This window comes from Aplidium turbinatum, chromosome 15, assembly GCF_918807975.1.
Source record: "Aplidium turbinatum chromosome 15, kaAplTurb1.1, whole genome shotgun sequence".
NCBI classification, from domain to species: Eukaryota; Metazoa; Chordata; class Ascidiacea; order Aplousobranchia; family Polyclinidae; genus Aplidium; species Aplidium turbinatum.
Genome location: NC_137486.1, coordinates 7878107 through 7891765, shown reverse-complemented (window position 1 = coordinate 7891765; position 13659 = coordinate 7878107). Strand labels below are relative to the sequence as shown.

The 13659-nt window shown below is 37.2% G+C and overlaps 3 protein-coding genes across 3 annotated transcripts; all 3 read left to right on the top strand.

Moving 5' to 3' along the window:
- Positions 1-814: 814 nt before the first annotated feature.
- Positions 815-3602, top strand: LOC145783921 (ankyrin repeat and SOCS box protein 3-like). The gene is made up of 2 exons (XM_082595682.1): positions 815-1515; positions 3521-3602. Exons 1-2 carry the CDS (start codon positions 815-817, stop codon positions 3600-3602), a joined length of 783 nt encoding a protein of 260 aa, XP_082451808.1.
- Positions 3603-9128: 5526 nt separating this feature from the next.
- Positions 9129-11802, top strand: LOC145784241 (G patch domain-containing protein 11-like). Its single transcript, XM_082596027.1, has one exon. It carries the CDS (start codon positions 9202-9204, stop codon positions 9961-9963), a length of 762 nt encoding a protein of 253 aa, XP_082452153.1. The 5' UTR covers positions 9129-9201; the 3' UTR covers positions 9964-11802.
- Positions 11768-13548, top strand: LOC145784242 (gamma-secretase subunit PEN-2-like). The gene is made up of 2 exons (XM_082596028.1): positions 11768-11906; positions 12597-13548. The coding sequence occupies exons 1-2, from the start codon at positions 11846-11848 to the stop codon at positions 12839-12841; spliced, it is 306 nt and encodes a 101-aa protein (XP_082452154.1). The 5' UTR covers positions 11768-11845; the 3' UTR covers positions 12842-13548.
- The last annotated feature ends 111 nt before the right edge of the window (positions 13549-13659 follow it).

Sequence of the window (13659 nt, the reverse complement as noted above, 5' to 3'; positions counted from 1 at the left end):
ATGTATTTGCAACCATCAAAGTAATTGCATCCACTTCACAAATTTTTTAATATTTTTTTTTTGCAATGGAAAATAATGTGACAGAAAAATTTTTAACAGTTTATTTATCAATAATATTATCACAACTTGTGTTTATCTTTTTATACCAACAATTTGACTGTTTTTTTGTTTTCAAATTACGTTTTTAGAAAAGTCTGTTTAAAATTAAAAATAGCATCCTGACTTTCATGCAACATAAAAATAAATTAGTCAGCAAGTTTTGATTTGACTTTCTTTGCAGTCGCATGAACAACTGGATGCCACCTGTCGCACGTGGCAATCTCTTTTGAAGATACGTATAATACTATTTGTATTGTTAATTCCGTGTTAGCCATTTGCTATTGTAAAAATTCCAGAATAAGGAAGTGAAAGGCAGATATTTTTCAGCAATATTTTACATCCAATGTTCTAATCTAAAAAATTAGCAATGAATTTATCCAGTTGCCCATAGTAATGATGCTGCTGAGGCAGAGATTTGTTGTAGTGCCATGTATCAAGACAACCTGTAACTATGTGCTAGGAAAAAATTTTGGTGCACAAGGCTACACTACCTTGGGATGTTCATTTTGTATTATGCGTTATTGAAATTGTAAAAACTTACAGAATGCTGATTAAACTTCTAAAATTATCAGCAAACGCTGGACTAGATTTTCAAAACTTGTTGTTTTTTGAGATATATATATACATAAATATTGCTCTAAACTAGTGTGATGTGCATTAACTATTGTTACAATAAACAGCATTTTATCTCATCATTTATTTGAACTGAGCATTAATGGATTTTGCCGAGCAATACGATGACACATGCTCTTCTGTTGGCTTAGCTGCAAGATGTGGAAACCTGGAAGTGTTAGAAAAGCTTCTTGAAGAAGGTAAAGATTATTGTATCAAGGACAATCGAGGGTGGTTTCCTATTCACGAAGCTGCGAGTAATGGATATGCAGATTGTGTGAAAACGTTGTTAAAAGCTGCTCAGGATAATAAAGATGATCCTTTAGAAATTTGGCCTTCACCTTTTGAAGTAAAAGATCGAAATGCCCTTGTATTGGCTGCAAGACATGGACATATTAAAACTGTCAAAGTTCTTGTTGATCTATATACAGAAAACACTGCAGATTCCATTGCTGCTTTAAGTGCGAGTGTGGCTCATCCTTCAGTGCTTTCTTTTCTTCTTAAAAAATGTCCTTCTCTTTTGAATAGAAGAAATGAAGAAGATCTCACTCTTCTTCATGTGGCAGTTCTGAAAGGCTCATTGCAGAGCATGCAGCTACTACTCTCTGCTGGAATAGATAAGGAAGCGAAAGATGAATTCGGACGATCTGCTCTTTGCATTGTTTGCTATGAGCAACCACAAAGATACTTTGACATCATTAAATTACTTGTACAAAATGGTTGTGATGTTAACTCATGTGATGTTATGGATTTCAGCGTTCTGTATATTGCTGCGCAACGTATCAAGGATGTAAATGTCATTAAGTATCTTGTAGACCATGGTGCTGATCAGTGTATTGGTAGCCAGTGTTTCGATTTTCCTCGCGGCAAATGCTGTGATAGCTATATTATGCCAATCAACGTAGCTGCAGAAAGAGGTCACATTGACAATTTAAATTTCTTGATTGACACCCTTGATAAAACTAAGCTTGTACATGATTTTTACGTTTCTCCAATTTTATCGGCAATAATAGGTGCACAGCCAAGCTGCTTAAAAGCTTTGCTTGATAAAGGCTACGACATTAATGGTAAACCAATTCATAAACCCGGAAAGTTTTTTGAAATGAATCTTTTTAGTACAAGAGTATTATGGGAAAGACACATTAAGTCCCCTTTTTATACTTCACTTGGAAAGGTCATTCATGTGTTGAAAATCCTATTTAAGAATGGTGCTGATCTTCAACCTATTTCTAGTCTCTCAATTATTGGGCATACTGTACTGCTGCATAACAATGACAATTCAAGTGTGTTACAAATTTTTGTAGAATACGGTGTTTTTGAATTGACTTTTTGCAATGGTCCTTTCAAAAGCATCCATCACTTTCCTTCAGAAAATTCTTACACGTTTTTAGAATTTGTCATGTTCTGTCTAAAGAGAATTAAAATAAATTACAATGAGGCCTTGTTTGCCAACTTAAAATCTGTTATTTTATTTTTCCCTTTTGTCAAGCTTGAATCCGAAGACACTTTACATTCGTCACCTGCCATCAAAAATGTTGTTCCATCATTACTGCAATTCTGTAGATGCACCATTCGTACTGTTATTGTTGTCAAGTACCATAACTTAGTTAATGTGTCAAAATTGCCATTGCCCAATCTGCTTATAAATTATTTGATGTTTGGCAATGAATTCTTAAACTAACAGTAATATACAGTCGTGGCCAAAAGTTTAAGACCAAACCGCAAATTTCGAGAAAATCAGTTCTCCGTCCAATTTTTTGTCGTTTTTCACTATTTCTTGCTAAATGTTTGTAGGCAAAGTAATAAGCATTTATATATTGTATTTTGCATCGAAATCTCAAACTTTTAATATTTGGTGTGTCCTCCTTTCGCTTTGATGACGGCCTTGATTCATCTGGGCATACTTTCGATTAAATTTTTGCAAAGTTCTTCAGGAATTTCACGGATCCAGACTAATTTGATTGCTTCAAGTAGGAAGAAATACTCGAGAGATATTTTTCAACAACATTGTTCTTGAGAAAAGTACAAAAGTTTTCGATAGGTTTAAGATTGGGACTGTTCCCCGGCCACTGCAGAAGAGTAATTTTTTTAGCCCTAAAAAACTCTGTTACTGTCTTTAAACGATGGCATAAGGCTTCATTTTGCACCACAATTGTACACTCGTGCACCGACATGTGCATTATTGTGCAGTTGTAGCTTCTCTTTCATTGAGTTCAAGTATTTCTGGCCGTTTATCGTGGTTCCTGGTTTTAAAAAAATGAGTTTGGCTGTATCTTTGGTCGAAATGGCTCCCCATATCATCACACCTGGTGGATGTTTCATCGTTTGCCGGGTATACTTTTCATCAAGTTGTGTTCGTGAGGGTCGACGAACATTTCTTTTTCTTCCACCAAACTGTTGGACACTTGATTCGTCCGAAAATTAAACTTTAAACCATTGGGCAGAAGTCTAGTCTTTGTGCTGAAATGCAAACAGGAGACCCTTCTTCTTCATCGCTGGCATAATACTCGATTTTCTTGCTGGTTTTCGTGAATTCAGGCCAAATTCTACAACTAAACGACGGCTAACAGTCCTCCTGCTGACTGGAATACCGGCTTCATTCAAATCGACCCTGATTTGTTTGGCTGAACATGTTGGAGACGTCACCACTTGCCTTTTCATGAAGATGTCAAATCTAGGAGTTGTTTTTCAAGGACAACCACTGCGTTTTGCATCAGCATAAGTTCCTGATTTCTTAAATTTCACAATTGCCTGATGCACAAAAGTTTTTCTAAATCCAAGCTGCTCACCAATTTGATGTTCTGTGTAGCCTTCCCTGCGGAGAACAACAATTTGACATCGCTGAACCTCCGAAAGGAAGCACATTTTACCCATTTTGGGCAGATAAGTAATACAGAAAAGTGATCTCTACTGGCTAATGTTCAATTGATATTTGCTACATAATGACTGATTACATCAGATGTCGACCCAGAAAAAAGATGATGCAATTTAAACAGTATCTGATGCAGTATTATGACGTAATACAAAAAACGTCATAAATCCAGTTTGGTCTTAAACTTTTGGCCACGACTGTAGTTAACAATTTACTTGCAATTATTTTTAGTTTTGTTTCATGTTTGTTCAACCCAATTAGCAGAGGTGGGCATCCGCTATTTTGAAAGTGGCACGCTACTGCTACAATATGCTAAAAGAGCGACGCTCTCTCTCTACCAATAAATGAAAAGTAACTCCATACCGCTGCTCAGATCAAAAATAGTGTTCGCTCGCGCTACCTGTACCTTCTACTTCAGTCTTGAACTAACACGGAAAATTTTTTATTGAAGTACGTTGTGAAGTCAAAATGACCTTGAAAAGGAATGATATCACTTTTCAGTACCACATTCATTTACACTATTGTATCATTTTAACATTGTTACGGAAAATTTGTTATAGGTGAAATTTTATTTTTATACTCCAGTATTAACATCAAAAATCTCTAAAAACAATTAATTTTTTCCATGTTAAATTGAACAGTAGCTAAAAAAAACACTACATAGGGAAAAAAGCGGTGTCGCTGGTGCAGTGTTACACCAGTATTATATATATGTATAGTATATTATAAACAGGCCTCGAAATTCGTTTTTGCTGACGGCGGACAAACGTGACCGGTCTGAGCAGCTATCTCGGCGGACAAATTAAGTCTCACGGCGGACACACCAGTTTTACCGTCGATCGTCGTGCTTAAATCACTTTATCTTGATAATTCTTCGCCATTTGAGAACTATAGCTACGGTTTAGAATGCTTTTTAAAGTTTTAGCAAAGTTACTCTGAAAGACTATCATAAGCACAACGACGTGCGCTTGAAGAGTCCAGCGTCGTGTAGCTGCTTAATACCCCGCACAACTGATTAACTTCCACCGAACGAGGTCGTGTGGCTTCTTATGTCGTGTCACAATGCTCTGGGCACGAGTCCGAAAACTCCTACACTAACGCTACTATTTTCTGCTTTGTAAAGTTTCACTTGGCTTTTTTATTTTGCGTGCCATGTGAGCGAAAGTGAATTTTCCCTGGGTCTTTTCTTTCTTACTGTAATACCAAAACTTAACAAATTTTGCTGCACCTTGCTGCAAGACTTAAAGCAGCCGGCGGCCATGACCGCTAAGTAGTGCTTGAATGACCGCCTGTGCTACCTCCTCCGTCGGCCAAGTTTGGCCGCCGGTTTCTTCTAGCCAATTATTTAATTTCGCAATAGAATGATCGTGGATTAAATGTCGAAAATATATAGTATCAAAGGGTGACGCAGAATTAGGTCAGCACATCATAGTCACTACTGTTGTATTGAATATATCCAGCTGCGATCACCAGCGCTGTAAGTCTTGTTTGCAATTCCCGGTGTTTATTTTAATGAAGTGTTAATCCGGAGTGCTAATTCACATCGGCTAGCAATATTGTCGTTTTTATATCGATTCAATGTTGTCGGATATTGAATCGTTGTTAAAAAGAAGAACTAGGTTAGTTGACATCCGTGGGTAAAACACGTGTCTTCATAGTTGAGAACGCTGTGGGTTAGTGACTTCACACCCTCAATGGTGACATCATAACGGAATAAATGGTCAGGTTTTATGAAAGGCGGTATGCAGTTGAAACAATTTACTGAGCTGCGAGCAGTTAAAACAATTTAGGGTTGTTAGATGGTCCCGCAATACCGGATTACAATCCCGATAAAGCATTTAATGCGTGGTACAACGATTCTATTGCAGGACGTCGCCCAGACTTCACCAACGCTAAGTGATCATTTTAACATTGTTGCAAGTTTAATGCTATTTACTTGTGCTATCGTTATTGTATTTTGGCCTCCAAGCACGCAGATTTGGCCGCCGAGAAGGAGCTCTCGGTAGGCCACGATGGCTGCCGAAAAAAAAAAAACACGAGTTTTAAGGCCTGTGCTGTAATAGCCTAACTCGTATAAATCTATTTTTGTAACCAATGTTGTCTTATCAATGTTACTCGGAGATCAAAGCCAGACATTATGACCTAAGATTTGAACTAAGTTGCGCGTGATTACTGTAGAAGTACCGGTACTCCCATCGATTCTTAGCGAAGAATTCACCTTTGTTACACTGATTCAATGTCATCAATAGTTGAAGCAACATAAAAATCGAAAGTTTTCCTGCTTGAATGTAAGCTAAGGAATACAGTATTCACATTTTGTAGATGTGCGCTAGAATGCGCGGGAAATTATATTCTTGCAACAATTGTCCGTGCTATGCAATGACGGTTTGTATCGCTCCTGTGTTATTTTTCGGCGGACAAATATGACCGATCTAGATGGTACTTCCCCATTAGGGTGGAGTGAAAGATTTTTTTTCCTTCAAATCAAAAAGTCTAATTTACCAAAATTCGGAGTTGACCCCAAAAACACCTTCAAACACAATTTTGGGTCGGTGTCCCCCAGGGGGTGCAGGCACACCCCCCTAAAGTTCGAAAAACCCCAATTTTATAAAAAAAATTAATATCTCATTAACCACAGACGATAGAAAGTCGGTTGATGGCTCAAAATCATCAGAAGGTACAAGTTTATATCACCTTTAAGAGAAGTGTTTTTAATAAAAGCACTAAAAAGTGGTCATTTTTGCAATAATGTAATTTTACTCGTAAATGTACGTCAAATTTGGTCGATTTTGTAAATTAAGTTAATCTTTGTGCTTAGTATGTGTCATAGAAGTGAAAAATCAAGCAGATTCATTGTCATTTAACAATATGAATATCATAAAATGGTAACTGTAATGCAGTGTTCGCTCTAAGGTGCAAAGTTGAGAAATTATTTGAGCAATTTTTTCCTTGATTTGAAAAATGTAAAGATAGATTTGTGTGAAATTTTGGCATATTACTTAAAAAATTCGTGTGTTGAAGAAAAAGTATGGGCAAAATTTTTCTAAAGCTGAAAAAATACAATTTGAGTAGAGAGGTAGCTCCTTTGAACCATAAACAAACATAACTCAGCAACAACACTACATTTAACATTATAAAACAAAAGCGAACGTTTTCGGCTAGTCATACAGTAAATGTTCATACGAAAACGTTCGCTTTTGTTTTTTGTTTTATAATGTTAAATGTAGTGTTGTTGCTGAGTTATGTTTGTTTATTGAAAAAAATACGTTGGGCAAACTTCTACTTTAATCTACTTTGGGCAAATACTTACTTTACAATTTTCTTAGCAAAGAAAACTGCTGTAAGAAATGCACTTAACTACAGTGAGCTGATGTAAAAATGTTCAATTACGTGTAAGTTATACGACCAAGTTCAAGTTTATCATAAATCAAATTTCAGCAAATTGTTCATCAGACATTAAATTGATTTTTGGTATTGAAGCACGGCATTAGCATGCGAGACTTAATTTTTTGTCTGATCATGTCATCTCGTCTGTGAAAACCTTCAACGCTTGCAGCAGCTTCACTTACCAAGTGCACATGCCTTTACACTGCCTGGTTATGGCAGGGATGGTTTAGCTCAAGTTTATCTGTCATAATTTGTTGCACAGCTTCATTCGTCATGTTCCTGACTGCAGGCGGCTCGTGAAAATCGGAAAGGTCTAAACTTGACATATCGTAATAGGCTTTGGCTCCCGTATCTAACTTCGGAAGAATGAACATTCGTATCTTAGCAGAACCACTTTCTTGATGGATGCTTTGACTTCCGCTTTGAAGAATTTTGTTTATTGCAGTGATACGAACGCTTCGGTCATCATCTCCCAGCATTGCCAAAATTATGTTTTCATGATGGGCAAAAAAAGCATTGTTTTGCAAAACTTTAAGTCCTGCGTTGTTTACCAGTACATTTGGAAAATGAGAAATGGCATTTAGCATAAAGAAAAAAAATTTGGATCCGTCTGTAATTCTATGATGATATTTGATGCGGAACCAACAGGGAAAATAGACTCGAACAAGGTATTCAGTCAAAGTGCCCAAATTCTTTGAAGACCTCTTCTTTGAAACGTAATAATGTAGGATTCGACATTCTAAGGTCAACCGACGGGAATGGCATAATCCACCAACTTCAAGGTATTTCAAATCCTGTGTAACTACGCCTGTCATAACAGCTTGACACATTTGCATAGCATAATACTGATCACTGCTGAAACTTTCAATTACTTCATCAGGAAGAATAGGAAATTCGTCATTTAAGATAGGCAGAAAATTTGCCACAGCCCAAGCTGACAGTGACACTTTTCCATTCAATTGCTTGCCAATTGTTCCAGAAAACGATTCTGGACTACTTGTTGAACCATCTAATTCTTGAAATATATGCCTTAGAGGGAGCTCATTGAGATGCAGCAAGCACACCACCCATTGCAATGGACGCCTAAGCTTTTTTTCAAGGAAAGTAATGAAACCAGATTTTTTCCCTGTCATAACTTAGTTGCTGTTCCGTCTGTCCCAATGATGTTTAGCTTGCTTTCCATTGCTGTGCCTTCAATTGCACGATACACGGCTTGAGCAATTTGTTGACCAGTTCCATTTTCTGGTGTGATATGCGTGATGTAAAATTCAAAGGGTTCACCGACAACTACATAGGCTAGTGCTCTTCAATGATTCTGGTTCGATGATAGTTGCTCCCTTGTTTCACATTTGTAATGGTCCTTTCGCCCATCAACATAAAGTCCATCCACAATATCGAACTGCAATTCTTCTTCCTTCTGAATTTCTTCTCTCTTTAATTTACTTTGGTCAATAACTTGTGATTTATCAATGTCAGTTACTATACCAAATGCTTTGAGAGTGGCAGTAGCAATAGCAGCATCTGCTCTATCCGTCATTAACAATGCGGTTTTGTAGCCAAGCGCCACTGTATGCATTTACATCGTACTAAGCATAAAATATCAACTGAATATACAAAAATCGACCAAATTTGACGTAAATTTACGACTAAAATTACATTATTGCAAAAATGACCACTTTGTAGTGCTTTTATTAAAAATACTTCTCTTAAAGGTAATATAAACTTGTACCTTCTGATGATTTTGAGCCATCGACCGACTTTCTATCGTCTGTGGTTAATGAGATATTAATTTTTTTTTTATAAAATTGGGGATTTTCGAACTTTAGAGGGGTGTGCCTGCACCCCCTGGGGGACACCGACCCAAAATTGTGTTTGAAGGTGTTTTTGAGGTCAACTCCGAATTTTGGTAAACTAGACTTTTTCATTTGAAAGAAAAATATTTTTTCACTCCACCCTATTCCCCATGTCCGTCTGTCCGCGGTGTCCGCCGTGAATTTCGAGGCCTGTATAAATGTAAATAGCGTGTTACCGCCCACCTCTGCTAATTACCTAGTTTTTACTTAATAGCTTAAACAGTTTGACGAAAAATGGTTTTAATTTTTACACAAACTCGATCATTTCAACAATGATATTTTTTTCTACACACAATATAGTACTTTTCACCTTGTTGAGTAGGCTAATGTAGTAGAGCAATTGCTTTAAAATCTAAAACTTTTGTGCTGCTGTTCAATATGGATGAAGACGATTATATGTCTGATACATTTTTACAGTCTCTGGCAACACAGAGTCAACAGATAACTACAAGCAAATCTATGTTGCGAAAACGAAAAATAGAGAAAAACAAAAGTGATTGTGATTTAAAAAGTAAAATGAAGCCGAAAAGGGTTATTGAGCAAGAGCAGAGGGATAAAGGCTTGGCAACAAGTCTTTCTAATGACAATCTTGGCTTCAAATTAATGGCAAAAATGGGTTACAAAGAAGGCGAAGGTTTGGGCAAAAGAGGTGATGGTAGAGCTGAACCCGTTTCAGTGGTTGTAAAACCGAACCGGAGTGGCCTTGGGAAAGAAGCTTCTGACAAAGCCAAGCAAGAAGCAAGAAAAAGGTTTCTTAAAGTTGTTCTTGAAAAGAAATCGAAACTCGAGCGCTTACAAAGACAAGATTTTAGAGCCAGAATGAGCCAAAAGTTTTCATTACAACAAATAGAGCGCGATTTAGGTAAAAGCCAAAAAGCATGTTTTGATTTAGACACCAACGAAAGTGTGGAAGAGCCACTGTATCGGTTTTTCTGGCCTGACTTTTTAACACAAGAAGCTGATCAAGAAGAAGATGCCATTTTACCTGAAGAATACACAACTGACGATAAGTTATCTATGTTAACAAGTTATTTGCGGGAACAATATTTTTATTGCATTTGGTGTGCAAGTAAATTTTATGATGTTAATGACATTAATTCCAATTGTCCAGGTGACACGGCTAATGCTCATGACGAATGACAGCGGTTAATATGTAACTTCGTTTCCTTTGTGAAGTTTTTAACATGATAGGCCAATATCATTGCGCAAGTCTTATTGGTGCAGTTATAATTAGTCCCGCCTAAACTACACCATTCATATGCCACAATGAACAAGACATGTGGCACAACAATGCGCAATGCATGTTTGATTTGTGGTTCCCTTTCATCAAATCTCTACCATAATCGAAAATGGAAGGTTTGCAAATTGCTGTTAAATTTTGAGAAGGCAATGGTCTATTTCTTAAGAGCTTCATCTACCATTTCGGCAAAATGAGCGTGGATGGAACAAAAAACTTAGGAGCTGTGTAAGTAAACAAACGAAGACTCAAACTCGTTTTATCATCTCAAGATTTAACTAAACTATCATTGTGTATCATGTCACAAACTCGAGAACTGTGATTTGTGTCATTCCGGTAACGGCTTACTGGCATAAAAAGTCATTATGGCCACGCATTTAGGTATATGGATGGTCTTTTAAACTGCGCCACAAAGTCCTGGACATGCACAGTTACGGGTTTTCCTTTAGTGAATCTTACTTCATGCAAACTTTCCTTGCAATACCATTGTGTGGCTGTTGACAATTTACACTTCTATGAGCAATGAGCATTTAAGCAACTTATTTTGAAGTGACTTTTTCCACTAATTTATTACCTTTTAAATACGTGCAACTAATTGTTGTTTCAACGTTATATTCACGCTAGTTTGCATTTATTAATGGTTACTATTGGTTGTATGCTACCAAACGCTTTGGTATGCCGGATTTGTTATACTGTGTGTAGGCTATTGTTAGCCTGTCTTATTGTTTTTTCTAATGTGAAAAGCCAAAAATGCTGGCCTGGTAGTATAAGAAACTAATAGTTTCGAGTCAAGGTTTTACTTGGGTCTGAAACGGTTTTACAGTATCTTTTCATGAAATATTATGAAATAGAATAGAGGATTCAACAGCTCATGAAAGTTCTAATTAAACACATTGTCTTATAGTTTCGAAAACTATACTGTCTTCATCTTCAGTGCTATAAATGTCTAAGCACATTTATAGCACTAAAGATGAAGACAGTATAGTTTTCGAAACGTTTGTTTGCTGAACATGAGTTTAGTATCTACATTTTGGGCTCTTTATTTTTTGATTAGATTAACCAGGCGTTCCAACCATTTTGCTCCTTGTCTTATAGTGTTTTGGAATTTTTAGGAGATTGTGTATAATATAAGAAAATAACAGTCAGATCTAAAGTTTAAGCCAAAACTTCATTTTGTGTTGATTATTTTTAAAATAACTGAGCCTACATTTGTCCTTTTTCCTGTTTCAACTCGGCTAACTGTTACAATATTCTTTTTGAGTGCCTTTTGAATTTTTGGAACCTGAACTCACTATACACTACGATACAGATCTTGCTAATGTCGCCTTACCCCGGTTTGTACATTAAGACAATAACTCCACTGTTATGAAAGCAGTTTAACTTTTCAAAGGAATGCTTTGCAAGTTGGCTAAAATTTTAGTTTGTTGTTGAATGAAACCATGACTCAGCGAAATCAGGCGTTGACTTCTTGTTCGTCACGAATTAATGTCATAATTTGGTGTTGCCTCAAATTTTTTTGCATAAGCCACATACAGCGTTGGCAGATATTGAAAACCCACGTATACGTCATTGTTGTGGAACATCGATGCAGTCGAAATCGTATTTCGCTTTTTCTTCGAAAACGGCTGAATGTCATTGTTTGTACCAGGGCTGTGGAATCGGGCGAAAAATATACGATTCCGACTTCAAATTCCATCCGACACCACAGCCCTGGTTGGTACCGTATTTGTACTTTTCTTTTTTAGGTTTTTTGTCAATAATTAGGTTGTAAATTAGCCAATCAAAATGAATTTGGAAAAAATGGAAAACATCGAAAAGCTGAAACTTTGTCGTCAATACTATCTTGGTAAGTAAACTCGACTCAGGGGGGCGCTGAAATATTTTCACGAGAAAAACTGTTTTTGAAATTTGTCTTTTAAAACTGTAACTAATAGGACTTGAAAACAATTACAAGGGTTAAGGTTGGATTGCTCGTACAGCTTTTGGTACTTTAGTATTACAACTGACCTCAACTCCCATACTACCTTTTCTCGTATTCTTCAGTCTTCTTCGAGTGAACCTTCTTTGCCACTCCAGGGGTCTAGAGGCTCTGCCTTTTACCACCCTTGGGCAGTGGCGCCGACTCGGTCTCGGTGCTTGGGAAGATGTCGAGCAGCCACTGAATAGCTTTGTCATCCGGTTCACGCTCACCCTTGTGGTCACTGGCATTGTCACGAGCGCTTGAATAATTGGTTTAAATTTATTTGTTTCAGAGAAACCATCATTCTTGTCCCGTACTTTTTTGCAACTTCTGTGAAATTTTACACTCATCACATCTTGTTCCATTCACTCTATTCTATACTGTGCTTCTGATTTATCTGTTTTTTGTTAAAGTACGGTACATACTTTAAGTTTTGATATCGTATTCTATTTATGTGCCTTCCGAGTATTTATTTTTAAACTAAGCTTCTCCAATTTAAAATACACAATCGCATGTTCTTTTTGCTATTTTTCTTACGAAGTCTGTTGCTAGAATATTTGTCTTGACGCGTTTCAGGTGGATTCCTGGCCCTTCCGTTCCTGTGGGTTGTCAACGCGGTGTGGTTTGTCAAAGAAGCTTTCGTGAAACCGTCGTTTGAGGAACAAACCCAAATTCGGACTTACGTCATTCGAAGTGCCATAGGCGCTGCGATATGGATTGCAGGCCTCACGACTTGGGTTATTATTTATCAGAAGAACAGGGCCGCATGGGGAGCTACGGCAGATTACTTCACGTTTATTATACCGCAAGGGATTCCATGATTGTTTGTTAATCGCTGTAAAATATCGTTACCTTTGTAAATTGTTCTATGATTTTGCATGGAAAGCCTCCTCTTAACAGTCACGAATCTGTACCAACAATGAACCGTTTATGTGGCTGGCACCTTGTACAACACAATTAGTGGTCGGACCTTAATTTCATTACCCTTCTGAAAGTGCAGATAATTTCAATGTCGTCACTTCGAAGCCAAACTGTGTTGTGTTCTGAAACAAAGCGTGAAAAGGTTATGCTCTGTTGCAAGCTAAACATGTCACATGCCTCAAGTGTTACAGACTTTTAAAAATTTGAAAAGCTATTTCACTTATTTACGTCATAAATGTCATAGCCAGCAAATTGTTTTGTTTTCACAACCTTTTATCGTGTTGTAACGAAGAATGGCAGTTTCAGGCTAAAACTTGAGCTCTCCACAAGCAGCAAATTTTTTTGACGTGTTTCCCATCGCATTTTTCCTGTTTCAACATATTTAGGCTAACCCTTCATCATTTCTTGGCGTTAATTCGCGCGTCTTGTGTGGTGGAAGAGCACCCAGACAGCAAATCAATCTTTTCTATGTTTCGTTGATTCCACGTCTGCAGACGTCGAATCAAACGATTGATTTGCTGTCAATGTGGGTGGTTAGGCCTACCTCTGCTTTGTGACTCCATTTTTTCTGTCCACCTCGTTTAGTTAATATAAAATTTATCAGTATATGTTGCAGTAACAGCTTAAGTTGTCAGGATAGCTGAACAAACGTTCGACGACAAAGGCCCTCTTTGACATTTGTTAAATGAAGCTGCACACAGCAATATAACACCATTTA